The sequence below is a fragment of the Pan troglodytes genome, chromosome 6, assembly GCF_028858775.2.
Source record: "Pan troglodytes isolate AG18354 chromosome 6, NHGRI_mPanTro3-v2.0_pri, whole genome shotgun sequence".
NCBI lineage: Eukaryota > Metazoa > Chordata > Mammalia > Primates > Hominidae > Pan > Pan troglodytes.
The window spans coordinates 53,993,474-54,010,802 of NC_072404.2; the positions used below are offsets into that span (position 1 = coordinate 53,993,474).

A 17,329-nucleotide genomic window follows, 5' to 3' on the forward strand; every position below is an offset into this window, starting at 1 on the left:
TTCAGACTTTATGGAAATACCAGCTTGTCCTGGGTCTCAAGTTTCCCAGTCTTTGGATGGCAACTACACCATTGGCTCTCCTGTTCTCAGGTCTTTGGACTCGGACTGGAACTATATCATTGGCTTCCTTGGGTCTCTGACTTGCTAATTCACCTTGCAGATCTTAGGACTTGCCCACCTCCATGATTGTGTGAGCCTATTCCTTATAATCAATCAATCAATCAATCAATCAATGAATCACCCATTGGTTCTGTTTATCTGAAAACCCTAACACAGCATTGTTCCATGAAAGCAATGGATGAGATAATTTTTGTGCCTCTGACATAATTCTGGCATAGCAGCATAAAAACTGGCTGCTATGAACATAACATGAGAAAAACCATATGGTTGGAGGCTTTTTCTTATACTAGATTTTAAAAAATTATGACAATTACTTGTAAGGTGTTCTAGATGTTATCTGCAAAGAGAACCAGAGTAGCAATACTTAGGCAACCCCAAAGACCTTTGAGAAGTCACAGGTCAAGGGGGAACATCATATGGGGATCAGGCAAATCCACTTATGGGTGCTGGGCGCCATCCTGCTAAGTAATGGCCTTCACTCTAGTGCTGCCAGCCATGTAACAAAAAATAAAATAAAATAGGCATCCTTTAAACAAATAAGTTTACAAAATAATTGAGTCAGTTTCTTTGCTGAAGCCTGTGTTCCCTGTTTCCTATTGCAAAAGCCATTTATCAAGCATTCACAGCTTGTGAAAATTGCTTTATGAAATAGAAGACCACAAGACTGGGTTGCCTGAAATCCTTCTGACCACAACTGGGGGCAACAGGAACTCAAGAGGGCCTGGCTTCCAGGATGATGGAGCCACCAGCTGGCAAGCTGAATCCATCATGCCACTTAGAAAGTGCAAGTGTGCAGGAATCAAACAGGACTCAGAGGTAATCCACAGGCCATTTGCTGAGTCCTGCCACATCTGCACCCGATACCATTTGAAACGTAGATCCTGATCCCTTTGGAGGAAATGGGTGAAGGAGAAGTATGAAGTGCAGGTGCAGTAGCAGAGTGGAACTTGAGTCACCCATTCCCCAAACTCCCCCAGACACCAACACTGCTTCCATCTCCTTCCCTTCAAACTCTCTGCCTTGGGACCACCAAAATTGAAATATTTTGGCAAATTTGTGTAATAACCAATGCTTCAGAAGAAAAAAGGAAAATTCCATCTAATTAATATCCAGAAAAAAAGGGAGGTAAATGGTAAATGTGGGCATTACTTCTTGTCGCACAGATCAGTTCTGTGGGTTCTCGGAAAGGGAGGGCACCCTCTCTGTGTATGTGTGTATGCCCGAGAAAGTCCCTGAAGGCAGCTTTCTGTAATTCAACCCTCCTGAAACACTGAACAGCTAGTGAAAAGATTTCTCAGCAGATGCCGAACAAGAGGGGACATCTGATGCCTGTTTTATTCAGTCACCAGTAATCTCTCTTGCATCACTCACTTTTGTTAGAATTGACTAATAGGCAACATGCCTTCACTTGAGCCCAGCAGATATAAGCACCATCCTTACAGGCTGGCTTCCTGACTGAGAGCAGGGAGCAGCAGGCATGGGGCACGCCGGGTGCCAGTTCAAAGCCCTGCTGTGGAAGAATTGGCTCTGCAGACTCAGGAACCCGGTGAGTGCTTGCCTTGGTTTTCCATAGGGTTCCAGTGAGGTCTGGAGCAAGATCAGGGTCTCTTCTTTCCTGCCTGCCTCTGCCTCCTGGCAGGTAAAAACACTCACGCTGCAGGGAATTTGGGGAGGTTGGATTATTTTAAATCAAAACCTGTCCCAAGGGCCAAAGTAGCTGAACACTTTAATGACCAGGATGAAATCAAGGCTGAAGAATTTATCAGAAAAGGGCAAATTTAGAAAAATTCTAAAAACAAACAAAAAGGCAGGTGGAATTGAACTATAGTTTGTGTTCTAAGCATTCGTTGTAAAAACTGAACAGTGAGTTCTCAGGTTTAGGGAACAAAGCATTTGCTGCATTTAATGCATAAACATAATGCTACAGGTACTGACTCCAGAGCACAAGACTGCACAGTGTGCCTCACCAGAGCAGGGTATGACACATCCACTCTGTTATTCTGTAGGGTCACCATCTTTAGTGTTAATTCACATCTATTTAGAACCGTATTCCAATTACATTAGCAAGGTTTTCCTAAGGAGATTGGAATTGTTCAAATGAAACTTGTGTGAATACTTATGCAAATATCCTGTAAGTGTACGTTTTTGTGAAATAGAAATCAATTGCTTGTTATTATGATTAACTTTATTCCCGATGCCACTATATAAACATTAATACCTATAAATGTCATTTTCAGGAGAAGTAGATGTGCAGTAATTTACCTGCATCGTTTCTGATTTTAAGGTCTACAGTTAACCTATGGGAATTTTCTGCTGACAAATGCTTTGGTTTGAAGAGATTCAGTAATTGACATTGAATTACATTTTGCTGAATCCTCAGAGCCAGAATATTCTATCTCTCTGTCTTGAAATAAAATACATGTTAAAGGAGATGTTTTCTTTTTTATGTGATCTTTAGGATCAAAATAATTTCAGTTGGAAGTTTGTACAAAAGTTTTAAGTTCAGGAATAAAGGAGTGAGACAGTCTTCATTGATTGTTAGTGTGTTCGTGTCTGTGTAGGTAGTTTTACATTTATAAACAGTGTATTTCATTGACATGTAAGTTTGTTTTAGGGAATTAGCCTATTTTCCCATGAAAGAGTGTTATGGGTGGAAGTTGGTTCCCAGACACTGCTCTTTCTGCTTTATGCATATCTACCTCAAAACAGTTCAGTGACCGAGGTAGCCAGACTGCCTACTCCTCCTTACTGGATACTTGAGTTTTAAAAAATTTTCACAATTACTTTTGCTGCTAAGGCAAACATCCTCATCAGAAGGTTTTATTTGTTTGATAACTGTTTATTTAAAGTGGTAACTCCTGCATCCCACTTTTCTTTGACTTATTTTTCTTTAGTATTTATCATCTTGTAACACACCACAGATTTTCTTATTTGCCGATTGCCTCTGGATCCTACATTAGTATGTTACATGCATGAGAGCTGGACATTTTCCCCAATCGGTTCATCAATGTATTCTCCAGCACCCAGAACAGTGCCTGGCACACAATGGATGTTCAGTAAATATTTGTTGAATAAGTAAAAGAAGGAAGGAATAAAGCATTTATGCACCTCTGTTATGTGCCAGATAGTGGTGAACAAGAAAAGTGAGTTCCTGGCCCACAAAGAGCTATAGTCTGTTCACAGAAAAGCAATGAAAAATGCAATTAAATATTTAATGAAACCACCTCTTGGGATATATCCTATAGATGTCCCTGCACCAATGGGAAGTGATATTTGTACAAGGTTGTTCATTATAGCAATGCCTAGAATAGCAACAGAGTAGAAACAACACAAGTGGTTCCATGCATAGAATTTGGAGCTGCCTGACTGGGTTCACATCCCAGCTCTGTCACTTACTAGTTTACTTTTTCAGGCAATTTCTTAACTTAGTTTTTTTCTCTGTAAAATGAAATTGTTTGTAAGTATTAAATGAGTTTGTACATGTAATGTGCTTGCAACAGTACCTGGTATAGGAGTGGGAGCTGTTTTCTTATTTGGTAGAAATGGGTGGCCTCAGACATCTGTGGACATGAACCGTGGGCTGCAAGGAGAGGAGGCACAGGGTAACTCTCAGTTCATGGCTTGCACAGTTGGGTTAGAACAGAACTCCAGGGGGATAAAATGTGAATATGTTTACATATCTTAATGTTATTACAGTGGAAATATTGAGGGCAGACCCCTCTGGGTGAATGTCTTTAAACTGACCTATTTATCACAGCATTCTCCCATTCTCCAATGATAATCTGTAGATTCTTTGTTTTTGAACTATGGAAGTGAGGTGTTGGCATGAACTGTGGAATAACCAAACTGCCTGAGTGAATAAATGGCCTCAAATACATGTTTATTTAGTGAGTAAAGCCAGGAACTATTTGTTGTATGAAGGAAGCTTGTCTGTTTTTACATTTACTGTTTTTTTTAGCTTTTTTTAAAAATTGATGCATAATAGATGTACATAGTGTCAGCATACATGTGATAATTTAATAATTTGTATCATTCATAAAGAGCAAATCAGTATATGCTTTTACATTTACTTTTTAAAAATCTTTCATATATTTCATGATTATAGTTTCTTCAAAAAACATCGTATTATAGATTCAAACAAAAATTAAAAAAATAGAATAATGGATAAATAGTACCCATCATACTTATCTTAATACCTAACTCTATAGATTGTTAAAATTCTACTATTCTTGGAAAAAGTAGTTTCTTACCATTATTTTAATACCATTTATTTTTTCCTCTTGATTTTTATTTATTGTAAAAACAGTACTAAAACAAAAGATAAACATTTTAAAGTCATCTAAAATTTTATTATCCTAATTAACTTTTGTGGTCTTTTCTTATCCTTAGGCATACATAATGAAATATTTTTACGTAATTAAAGTCATAGCTTTTTTCCCACTTTATATTGAAGCCTAACATTTTAAAAGTTACTGTATGGTCTTCTTATTTAATGGTTTTATTGAATAACAGTTCATCAGTTGTATACACATAATTATTTGGCCATTTCCTTATGTTGAGGATTAAGGTTCTTTCCAGCTCTTATTGTTATGAATAACATCATTATGCATGAAGGACACACCTTCTCCTGGATCATTTCTCTTGAATAAGTTTCCTGGAGAAGTTTCTGGGTCAAGGTAAGGAAACATTGCTTTTGGGCAGGTGGAGATCAGTTGACAATGCCTCTCGGGTGTCCCCATGGATAGTTCCAGTGCAATGCCATCAACATTGGCAAATATTCAGTGACTTTGAGCCATGCTTTTCCACATGAATTTCTATTAATTTCTACATTTTATTCTAACTGTAAATCAATCTAATTAATTACTTATTTTATTTTTATTTCTTTTAATTTTAATTTTTTAAAATTGACAGATAATAATTGCACGTATTCATAGGGTACATAGTGACGTTTCAATACAAATAATGTATGGTGATCAGATCAGGGTAATGAGTATATCTGTTATGTCAAATGTTTATTATTTCTTTGTGTTGGGGACATTCAATATTCTCCTTGTAGCAATTTGAAGCTATACGATATATTATTATTATTATTATTTCATACGGAGTTTTGCTCATGTCACCCAGGCTGGAGTGCAATAGTGTGATCTCGGCTCACTGCAACCTCTGCCTCCTGGGTTCAAGCGATTCTCCTGCCTCAGCATCCTGAATAGCTGGGATTACAGGCGAGTGCCACCATGCCCAGCAAATTTTTGTATTTTTAGTAGAGATGGAGTTTCACCATGTTGGCCAGGCTTGCCTAGAACTTCTGACCTCAGGGGAGCCACCCGCCTTGGCCTCCCCAAGTGGTGGGATTACAGGCGTGAGCCACTGCGCTGGACCTATGTGATATATCATTGTTATTATATAGTCATCCTACAGTCATATAGAGCACTGGAACTCATTCCTCCTATCTAGCTGTAATTTTGTATCCTTTAATAAATCTATCCCTATTCTCTCCCTCCCCCTACCTTCACCAGCTACTTCTTATTTTAACGAATTAATAATAACAACAACAACAACAACAAGAAAATCATGTAAGCCAACTGTAAGCTCCTTGGATAGCTCTTAGTTTTGCAGTCTATTTGGGTTCTCCCATGTTTTAATATTGAACAGAGCAGCTGAGCCTGTAGCCTGTGTACTGTGGATGGCACACTTCCCCTAATCTATCCTTCCAATCATGGAGCAGTGACCATTCACAGGGTGGTTGTTGTCTCCAGGATCCTACATCTGTTGACACCTTGGATCTCTGTTCTGAATCTTGCCTCCTGTGACTGCTACTCAGTCCTTTCCTTCCCCGCCCAACTGGACAGGACTCTGATCCCTTACTCCATTAATGAAAGCTGATATCCTGTAAGTGATACCAGCTTTTTGGGTTGAGCTGGCCAATTTTACTGAAGACTTGGGCTAGTGGAGGAGGGTTGAAGCATAGTTTAATATGAGGACATCAATGTTTTAAAAAACTCATGGTTCTCTCCCAACCATGGGCTGGAAGAGGATAATGGAAACAACAAAACTACACTGGCCACAGTTTCACTAGGAACATCCTTCTGCCCATGGAAACCACATCCCAGAACCCAGCGACAGATATCCAGATGTTTACCATACATAAAGCACCGCATTCTTGATTTAAAAGGCCACAGTGATAAAATGCATACTTTCTTTTAGTCATGAATAAGAATTATGGTGTTATGCCAGGGCTCATCCTCTGACCTGGCTTGTTGGGGAATAGGGAGAAGCCTATTAGACTGTCTGAGTTCAAATGCCATCCCTCCACCAGCATTAGAGAGACCTGAGTCAGCTCACCCAAACCCAGGCTGAATCCCTGCTGGGCTCTGCCTCTGCCTATCTACCTCCTAGAGATCTACCCTGGGGCTAGGTAGGGAGCTTTCCAAGATAACTACCTTGGAAATCACTTTTTTTCCTTTAAGATGTAAAGAAACATATTCTTAAGTTTCAACTACTTTCTTTTAAGATGTAAAGAAACATGTTCTCAAGTTTCAACTACTTCAAACCTCAGAACTTTTGTGTGTATATGTGTGTGTGTGTGTTTCTTTTCTAAAACAAAATAATCTCATTTCTTTGAGATTTTTGTCTATTACTGTTGTCTATTTTGTCTATTACTGAAATCAGGTGCTAAAAACTGAACTTGGTGTTACAAAGAATAATTTTATTTTGCAAACACTAATCTTGCTAGCTACGATTTCTGTATTTTTCTGAAATTGAAAAGAAATTTACATATATCAAGCCTCAGAAGTAAAGTATCTCTTATTTCTTTTGGACATTGTTTTAGAGGTTGGATTTTTGCTGGTTTTGCATAGTTACATGTTATAGCTCATCAACTATTTGTTGTCAAATTTGCTATAAGGATTTACTAAGGGAATCAGCAGATGCCAGAAGGTAAAAGGTGAGGTGCCTGATCTCTCTCATAGTCAGGTTGGAAAAAGTCTTGAACTAACTAGTCTTGAACTGCTCCTATGGCTAGAGGTCCTTGGGGTCAGGGCATCCTCACTGGCTGCGGGTCAGTAGTGGGGCTGGGGTGCTGCTGAGCAGCCACCTGCGAGCCAGTGCACTTTCTGCTCCACTTCTCAGCAGCGGCCCACACCCAGGGGCGCTCCACACACAAACCCGCTCAGCTGCAGACTCCAGCACTGCGGGACAAGATTGGCAGTGAGAGGCGAGAGGGTTATCAGGTGGTGTAGGAGCCGTTGAACTATTCTCGTTTCCAGCACTTACACGGAGGTGACACATTTCTTGTGATTAGGCCACATGGATGACTGACATGATGGCTTCTCCCTCTCTGGCTGCAGTCATACAGTAGTGCAGGTGCGATGGAACTCCTGATAACTCGAAGCTCCCACCAAGGGCTCTTTAATAAAATGTAGAGTAATTCAACTTCTGTTTGGCTAGATGAGAAGATAAAGTTGATAATCTTCCTACTTGTCATTAAATCGGGAGCCTGTGGGATCTTGGGGCTTGGCCTGGGCTTCCCTGGCCTTCAGGACTTGCCTTGGGCTGAACCCTGGGAGGAAACTGCCTCAGTCACTGCCAGGCCACTGAGGGCCATTTGAGTGTGTCTTAGGTTTACTAAGAGCAGTGATCTAGGAAAAGCAGTTCAGAAACCGAATTAATAAAAGCAAACCTCCCTTTGTATTTTTTTTAGCATGGGCTGGCCTCTACTAAGCTGTTTGGGGTTGGTTGGTTTGTTTTTCCTAATTCACAATCATGGTATCAGCAGTGCCTTTTCTTTAATTTCAATTGATCTTAATTTGCTTCTAAACCTTTAATTTTAGCTTTATTTTCCTCCTACACCCTCTCTCAAAGCACTAGTGATTAAATAGACAACCAAATATGTATTAAAAAAACAATTTTGAAGGGCAGTGAGGGAAATGCTTTGAAGGGCAGTGAGGGAACACTTGCAGTGAAAGCATCTCAGTGTTTCTTTAAGAGTCTGGCTGTGTGGTGAGCAACTCTTTTGTCCTGCATCATTGCCTGAGTTTAAGAATGTGAGAATAGTGGCCGGGCATGGTGGCTCACACCTGTAATCCCAGCACTTTGGGAGGCCGAGGAGGGCGGATCACCTGAGGTCAGGAGTTTGAGACCAGCTTGGCCAACATGGTGAAACCCCATCTCTACTAAAAATACAAAAATTAGCCCGGCGTGGTGGCATGTGCCTGTAATCCCAGCTACCGAGGAGGCTGAGGCAGGAGAATCACTTGAATCTGGGAGGCAGAGGCTGCAGTGAGCCGAGATCGCACCATTGCACTCCAGCCTGGATGAAGAGCGAGACTCTATCTCAAAAAAATTTAAAAGAGTAAAAATAAAATAAAATAAAATAAAATAAAATAAAATGAAAAAAAAAAAGAATGTGAGATTATCCAGTCTTCTAAAGGTATGGAAAACTGACTGGATTTCAAAGACAAGCCATCCAGTTTCTCATTTACCAATTTGACTGTCAGGCTGAAAAGAGAAAATAATTCTCTCTAGGTTGCTCTTTTGCTGAAATTGTTACCAGCATATTGCAGAGAAAATTACAAGATCATCAAAAAGCTAGGTCTGGGAGATTTTATTTAGGATGGTGGATTTACGTGGCTTCTGTGCAAAACAAAAACCAATAATAATAATAATAATAATAATAATAATAATAATAAAAACAAAGACTTACTTTCCCAAGAGGCTTTTCCTTCTCACTTGTGAATGCAGGTCTCCTTGGGAAGCCTAGAGTTCCCTGGTAGAGTTATTTACTTTGGCCCAGATAGGCCTAGGTATTTCAATTACAGGAAAGGTTTTAAAAACAACAAACAACAACAAAACTGTCACAGTAACAATAATGTGAGAGACCAGAGGCAAAGGCAGCCTCAAGTCTTATTTTTATGAGATTGTATTGGAGGCCGAGGCTATTTATTGGGGAACTGGTCCTCGTGAAAAGCACATTTCTTTTTTCGATTTGGAACTCTGGGGGGCTCCTTTCAAGGAAACCTTGCCCGAGGTCAGCTCTTCGTGAGTGTCCTCTCCTCTCTCTGCTTCATTCCTGTCGGGGATGTTTTCCTCCCCCACTGCCTGCTGTCAGCTAAGCCAGAGAGTTCCCCTGAGGGGTAGTACCTCTGCCTGGTCCTACCCGATTCCTGGGCTGTCCCGGCCAGACAGCACCTGTCATCCTCCAGGTTTGAAGTTGGAGCTCCTGGGAGAATTGTACCTGTGTGTTCTTGTGCCCACCTACTTGGAAAATAACCATTCTTTAGGGATGAGAGGGAAGCAGCCAGGAGGCACGGTGCTCTGCCCCGGATCCACAGAATGATGTCAGCTCATTCAGAATGATGTCAGAGTGATGAGTGTCAGCTCACAGGGCCTGCTACGAAAGATCCCAAATGGAAGCTAAAATAGTGCTGTGCTGTGATCCCGGCAGGTCCTGAGAGCACACTCTCTCCTTCTTCATTTTGTCACATCAGCGGAGCCAGATGGTGTCAGAGTATGCTCTTTCTCTCTGCCAACAATCATCATGCACCTGAGCCCAGGACATCAGTCCTATTTCCCACACCCCTGCGTGACAGAACTTCTTACTCCCATTTCACAGCTACAGAAAATGAGCCAGGAAGGGTGGTTAACTTGCACAGGCCCATTTGAGGGAAGCAGCAGAGCTAGGCTGAGACTCGATTTTATCTGATGCCTGAGCCTATGGCACTCCTGGACAGGTTCCTCGAGTAAACAACACCAGTACAGCACTCTGAATTTATCTGATGAAGACTGGTGTGGGTGAACTAGGAACAAATGCCACCAAACTATAAGAATTAGGAAACACTTTTGCACATGCTAGGGACTGTCAGGAACTACTGGAGGCATTACCACAGGACAGCCTTGGTGCTGTCTCCAGCAGAGCCTTGAACTCCATGTCCACAACACACACTGGCATGGGTGGTGTGAGTCCCAAATTCTAGGTGGGGTTAGGCACTGCCCTTACCACTTCTGTTGTGGGGTTTCCCTGTTTCTAGTGGTAACTCAATTATCCTAACATACTACTCTTTTGATACATCACATCATATTGATGCTGGACATCTTTTGTTTTTTTTGAGATGGAGTTTTTCTCTTGTCACCCAGGCTGGAGTGCAATGGCGTGATCTCAGCTCACTGCAGCCTCCGCCTCCTGGGTTCAAACAACTCTCCTGCCTCAGCCTCCTGAGTAGCTGGGATTACAGGTGCCACCCATCATGCCTGGCTAATTTTGTTTTTTGTATTTTTAGTAGAGATGGGGTTTCACCCTGTTGGCCAGGCTGGTCTCGAACTCCTGACCTCAGGTGATCCATCTGCCTCGGCCTCCCAAAGTGTTGGGATTACAGGCGTGAGCCACCATGCGTGGCCGATGCTGGACATCTCTTAATAAATTCTAAGCCAGGTGTGGTGGCACATGCTTGTAGTCCCAGTTACTAGGGAGGCTGAGGCAGGAGGATCGCTTCAGCCCAGGAGTTCTAGGTTGTGGTGAGTCACAATCCCCCTACAGCTCTCCAGCCTGGGTGACACAGTGAGACCTCACCTCAAACAAAACAAAAGGAAATGAAACAAACAAACAAACAAACAAACAAAACCTACCAACAACAAAACAAAACCAACAAACAAAAAATCCCAGATTCTAAGTAGTAATATGGCTAAGCCCAAAGGGAACTCAAATTACTAACTCTTTTTAGTTTCGTTCCATCTGTTGGCTGGCGTCTGATCAGAAGGGACCCGCAGTTCCTGTAAAGCCAGTTGATGCATCCAGTGTTGTATTGTCCTTTACTCAGTGTGGTCTGTGCTTGCAAACTGACTACACGTATTAGGGCTTATTTGGTTTTCTATTTTAAGGAGTTAGTGTAAGAACGAACTTTTTTCTCTATTTTTTCCTTATATAACTTGCCCATCAAATTCTTTCCAATTGTGTCATTAGAGGCCTGGTGATTACGTGCATGACAAGTATTTCTTTGGTTAGTTATCCTCTTTTTTTCTTATTTTTATTGTTCAGACTTGACAATTTGTATATCTTAAAATATCTTTTCATTTTCTTTGAAATATGTCTTTTGTAATTTCAAAACTACTGAAATTATACTTCATTCATCCATAGCTTTGATCAATTTTCTGCTCTCTTCTTGTTTTACTAAAATTAAATTTACTCTTTTTTACACTTTCATTTACTTTTGAGTTGTATAATGTTTTATCTTTTTTTTTTTTAAGTCTCAATTCAAGTAGCCTAATGCCATTGTTAAATTACTCTATTTTACCTCCTTGTACTTAAAGGTCATTTTGTCATATCTTTTGAAATGCAGTAGGGCCTCTTTTTGGACTTCCTATGCCACTGCATAGATTTACATTTCTGTTTTGTACCAATTTTATTTTTTTTAAAGCACTGAAACATCACACTATGTTCTAATATTTTGTAGGATTAGAATTTTTCTAGCTCTTCTTTCTTCTTAGGAAATTTTTGTTTTTAAAAACACATTTACTTACCAATTATATTTTAGAGCCATTTTGACTTAAGAAATTATTCCAGTTGGTATTTTGATTATGTTTCCATTCCAATATAAATGCGAACTTGGGTTGAGAGTGTCCTCTCACCCTTCCTCTTTCCTCACTCCCTGGAGTCATCTTGGCCAACTCCAGGGTCCCTGTGGATGGAGCACTTGATGTCCTGTATACCCACCTCCCCCGCTGTATGGCCACCTCTATGGAGGCTGTAGCTTTCCATAGAGTACCTGCACTCAGCCATGGCAGAAAAAGCACAACGTCCTAAGTCACTAGTGCAAACATCCTAACTCGACCATAATAATTGCGGATTCAAAAAATGTCCATAAATATGTATATTTAACTCCATTAAGAATAGTTGTGTTTAGCTGAAAATGCTCTATCGATACCCTAACGATTGGTGCTTAATTTCTAATTTTTTTGCAGTTGAAACAATATTAAAATAACTCTTTTATACATATTTTAGATACTTTCCCAATTGTTTCCTCATTAAAAATCTATCAAATGAGAATCTTTGGGTTGAAGAGTATGTACATCTCACAATTTAAAAACATCTTGCTTACTTGACTTCCTGAAGGGTTGTACCAATATGCATCTCCTTTCAGTGTTCATACTTAATTTTGATTATTTGTGTGTCTCCTTTGAGTACTTGAGTGGAGAAAGTATTCCTCATTCATCTTTATAATGCCAAAGTCTCTAGCTCAATGTTTGAGAAAGTGCTAAATAAATGTTCATTGAATGAACATTGAAAGAAAAGCAATTATTTTTCAATAGAAAGCCAAAAAACAACCCTACTCCTCACAAAAAAAGAGAGAAGGAAGAAAAAAATTGGTTTATTTCTTTCTGTCAGTATCCCACTAACTAAAAGGTTTGCAAAAATTCACTTGGGGAAGGAATTTTGGACTTTGATGGAGAGATGTTTGGAAGCCTCGACTCCTAACTGTAAAGGATCTAGGCAGATCAACTGTAACTATAGTTGCTGTTTGGCATTTGGATTATCTCTTAGCTTGGACTTGTGCTTTGTTGGAACTCCTTGTGTGAACATTGGGCTGTGTTTTCCTGCAGTGCTTAACAACAAGAACTTCAAAATACATCTGGGAAAGTCCCCTCTTTTGAGAGGTTGGCATCTAGAGGCCCCAAGTGCCCCAAAGAGACACAATAGAATTTCATGCTTCTTTCAAAGCCCTTTGTTTCCAAAGACAAGGGCAACAGACTAATTATGTGCTTTACTTTAGCTTCCTGGATATTCTAAACTTATGGTGTTTTCCTCTTCTCTCAGCCAACGAGATCTTCTGGCTAGCTCCTCCCTTTGAAAGGCTCTCTTTCTTTCTTATTCATTTACAATTTTAGTTTTTGTACCTAAGCATTTTATTCTTTGTGGTTTTTAGTTGCAACCAAATCCACATACCGCATGAGTCACTTGGAGGATTTAAAAATATATTTAGACTCAATCTGGAGATTGTTTGTTCAAGACAGATGGAAAATTACATATTTAATCTGTAGGCCTGAGCTTCTGTCCAGGTACCATCACAAATTAGTTCCAAGATATTGCACGAAATAATAATCTTTATGACATAAAAGGTGTAAAACTGGCACAGTATTACCTATCTCACTGGTTGTTGTGAGGATTAAATAATGAATGAGCAAGTGCTTGCAAATGCTTCATGGTTATGCGAATGAACTACTTAAGGATAGGGCTTGGTCTTCACATCTGAATTCCCAGGAGAGCCTCATTCAGGGATTGTGTACGGCTCTGCTTCATTTAGTTTCACAAGGACATTGATTCCATCCTCTTGGACAGAAACTAGGTCATGTTGGTTTTCACTGCTATTTCCCCAGTCCCTGTAACAGTGCCTGACGTGGTACACAATTCCTAATGAACGAATGAGTGAAAGCACTTATTTTTATTGCCTTAGTACACCACAGTTTATTGATCTATTCTCCCATTGACGGGGTTTGCATGACTTCCAATTTTTTTTTTCTTTCGCAAGTAATGCTGTGTAAACACTTTTGAACATTGAGCATACCTCTTGGTTCATGTGTATAATCCCTTCTTAACAACTGTGTATTTGGTTAAATTATATAGTATTTTTAAGGTTGAAACCAGTCTAATCTAACAGAATTAATATGGTTCAATTTACTACATAGTTATTGAATTATTGGGCCATAGAATTTGCAAATCCTTAGCTTACTAATATTGTCAAATTGCTGTCGAAATTTCCTGTTTATGCATATGGTCACTGACAATGAGTACTGTCAGGCTTTTTACATTGTCCCGAATTGGTGGGTGTAAAATGATGATCTCATTGGGGTTTAATTTGCAACTGCTTGAGTACTACTGAAACTGGGCATCATATAACGTGTTCATAGTTTGCTCTTGTCTGCTCATTTCTTTTGACTGTGTTCGATTCTATCATTTCCTACTATTGATTTGTAGGCATTTGTAGGTATTACAGATAACTGCATTATCAGTTATACATGTTGAAATAGATGCTTCAAGTCTATGGCTGGTCTTTCCACTCTTCAAATGGCTTTTCTGAAGAACAGAGATTTTAAATTTGTAAATAGCTTAAGTTTCTTTTGTTGTTTATGATTTTTGTGTCTTATTTAAGCATTAAAAAAAAAAGGAAAACTGTCTGTTTTCTTCTGAACATTTTAAAAAAGTTTCGTTTACTTTTGGCCAGGTGCGATGGCTCCCACCTGTAATCCCAGCACTTTGGAAGGCTGAGGTGGGCAGATCACTTGAGGTATGGAGTTCAAGTCCAGCCTGGCCAACATGGTGAAACCCTATCTCTACCAAAAATACAAAAATTAGCCAGGCATGGTGGCACATGCCTGTAATCCTAGATACCTGAGAGGCTGAGGCAGAAGAATTGCTTGAATCTGGGAGGCGGAGATTGCGGTGAGCTGAGATTGCACCACTGCACTTCAGCCTGGGTGACAGAGCAAGACTATCTCAAAAAAATAAAAAGACAGTTTCTTTCACTTTTTATTGAGACAGGATCTCACTTTTTCATCCAGGCTGGAGTGCAGTGGTGAGAACACAGCTCACTGTAGCCTCAACCCCTTGGGCTCAAGCAATCCTCCTGCCTCAGCCCCCCAAGTAGCTGGGACTATAAGGACACACTATCATGCCTGGCTAATTTTTGTATTTTTTGTAGAGATGGGGTTTCTCCATGTCGCCTAGGCTGAAAGTTGTTGTTGTTGTTGTTGTTGTTTTCTCATATTTAGAGTTTTTTATATGATGATGACAAAGACCTAATCTATCCCTGCCTCCTCTATCTCCACTCTCAGAATAACCAGTTTTATAGCACAATTTGTTGCAGAAGAAATTATTGTCCCTTTGATTTGTCAACCACCTTTCTCATATATCAAGTCTCCAAATATGCACAGCTCTGTTGCTAGGCTCTTCCACAGGTTGCTTTGCTTATTATGGAACGAATAGCATGGTGTTTTAATTACTATTACAGAAAGCTTTGTTATATGAAAGGACAAGTTATTTCAACCTGTTGATGAAAATTGTCTCAAGTATTTTTGACCATTGTTCTCCCAAATACATTCTAGAATCAGCTCATTAAGTATGATAACAACAGCAAGATCAAAGCAAATAAAACAAAACAAACAAAAACCTTTTGGAATTCCATTAGAATTGCATTGAGCCTATAGATCAATCTGGGTAGGATTAACATCTTTATGGTACTGAGTTTTTTAATGCAGTAATGATATTAATCTGTTCATATATTTAGCTTCTTTTTGCTGTCTTTCAATAAAGTTTTATAATTTTCTTTATGAAATAATTGCACAAACTTTAGTCAAAAATTTCCCCCAGATGCTTTATCTTTTGTTGATAATACAAATCATATGTTATTTAAAAACACTTTTTTTGATTAATACTTGCTGTTGTAGAAAGTTATTGAGGTAGGTATTGGATTCTCCTTCTATGAAGGTAAATTCAGAATTTTCTTCCTGTAATAAAATATTGTAATATAATGCAATTGTTGTGCTATATATTTTGAGGCTAAATGATTAAGTATACACATTCATAATATTATTATACTTTTTGGTATGAATCTTTTTGTTATGTATTAATCCTCTCAATCATTGATTGATATCCTTATATATTGATAAGAATGACAACTTTCCTTGTCTTAAAGTCTTCTTTGTTTGATATTAACATAACTAATTTGTTTAATATTTACCTACCATATCTTTTTCATCTCCTTACTTTTAACCATTCTATGTCCTTATATTTTAATTACAGCCATTCTAAATAGCATATAGCATTTTCTTTTTGAAATCAAGCTTGATAATTCTTGTCTTTCAAATAGTGAGTTTAATCTAAGCATTATTTGAAATTAAAGCATATTATTTGAAAGTTTCTTTAGTGTAGGTCTGTTGTTGGATAACTTGGTTTCTGATTATGTGAAAAATTTCTTTTAGCCTCATTCCTGAGAGATTGTTTTTCTGGGTATACAATTCTAGATTGACAGAATTTCTTTCAGCAATTTGAAGATATTTGACTATCTCTGGGTTCTTATTTTTGATGAGTCTTCAGTAATTCTAATTATTTCTTTGAGGTGATGTGTCCTTATTCTTGAATTGATATTGAGATATTCTCTTTTACTTAGTTGTGTTGAAGTTTCACTATACCATGTCTTAGTGTAGATTTAGCTTTCCTAGTAAATGTGGTATATTCTTTATCTATGGATTTGGACTTGTGTCTTTCATATTTTCTAAAAAAAAATTTAGCCACTAGTTACTTAAATATAGCCACTCCTACTTTCTCTCCACTCCCCTTGAGGGGCACTCTCTCCCTTAAATTGAATCTTATATGTTAAGATTCAGCTCATGAATTGTTTTTTCTAATTTATTTTTTGGTCACTTTCCTCTCCTCAGCTCTTTGTTGATTTATTTTACTTCCAGAAAGACCAGCAATGCAAGAAAAATGACATTCTTTTAGCAGGAATGACCCTGTCGTTTCTAGTCAGCATACTACTGAAAGCAGAAGTGATATTCCTTCATTTAAAATTTTCTTCCATTTTCATTTGGTCTGGAATTCATTGCCAAGCCTTTTCACCCCTCAGGGTGTTTGGTAAATATATTATCTGTGTTATTTCATTATTGAGAATATGTATATATCTGTGTGTATATGCATATATATATATATATCAGTGTATACATATATATATCAGTCCCTGTCTCTCTCTATATATCACAAATATATATACATATATATTTGTAAAATTTGTTGTTTAAAGGCCATTTGGCTGGGTGTCATTTTTTTTAATCCTACTTTTTTTCTCTTAGAACTTTGTAAATTGATGCATTGGCATCTAACATGAAATGTTTTGAGGATATATTTAAGGCCAGACTGATTTTCTTCTCTTGTTAGGGAGTTGCCTTTTTTTTTTTTTTTGTCTGTCTAGACACCTGTAGTAGTCATAGTTTATTTTTGAAGTTCAGTAGCTTGAAGTTTAATGGCCGTAGTTTAACTATGGCTTATTTTATTTTTCTGAAATATAGTATACTCTTTCAGTCTGCAGATGAAATCTTCTCTATTTCAGGGAAATTCTCTTATCTTATATCTTTGAGGAATATCGTCAAAAAATATTTTGTTCAATTTGTTGGATTCTTTACTTTGGGGGTGCCAATTTTCCTTATGTTGTATAGTCTTTGTTTTTCA

General features: G+C 38.6%; 1 protein-coding gene across 4 annotated transcripts in view; it reads left to right on the forward strand.

Annotated features, from left to right (window-relative positions):
- Positions 1–1,571: 1,571 nt before the first annotated feature.
- Positions 1,572–17,329, forward strand: part of ABCA13 (ATP binding cassette subfamily A member 13) — a 477,235-nt gene continuing 461,477 nt past the window's right edge. For 3 of the 4 annotated variants that reach the window (XM_016957445.4, XM_009442734.5, XM_063815352.1), the window contains exon 1: positions 1,576–1,666. In XM_016957445.4, coding sequence (XP_016812934.4) covers positions 1,598–1,666 — 69 coding nt within the window. In that variant the 5' untranslated portion in view covers positions 1,576–1,597. Of the gene's footprint in view, positions 1,667–17,329 lie in introns of all 4 variants that reach the window. The other variant, XM_009442731.5, reaches the window with a different exon arrangement.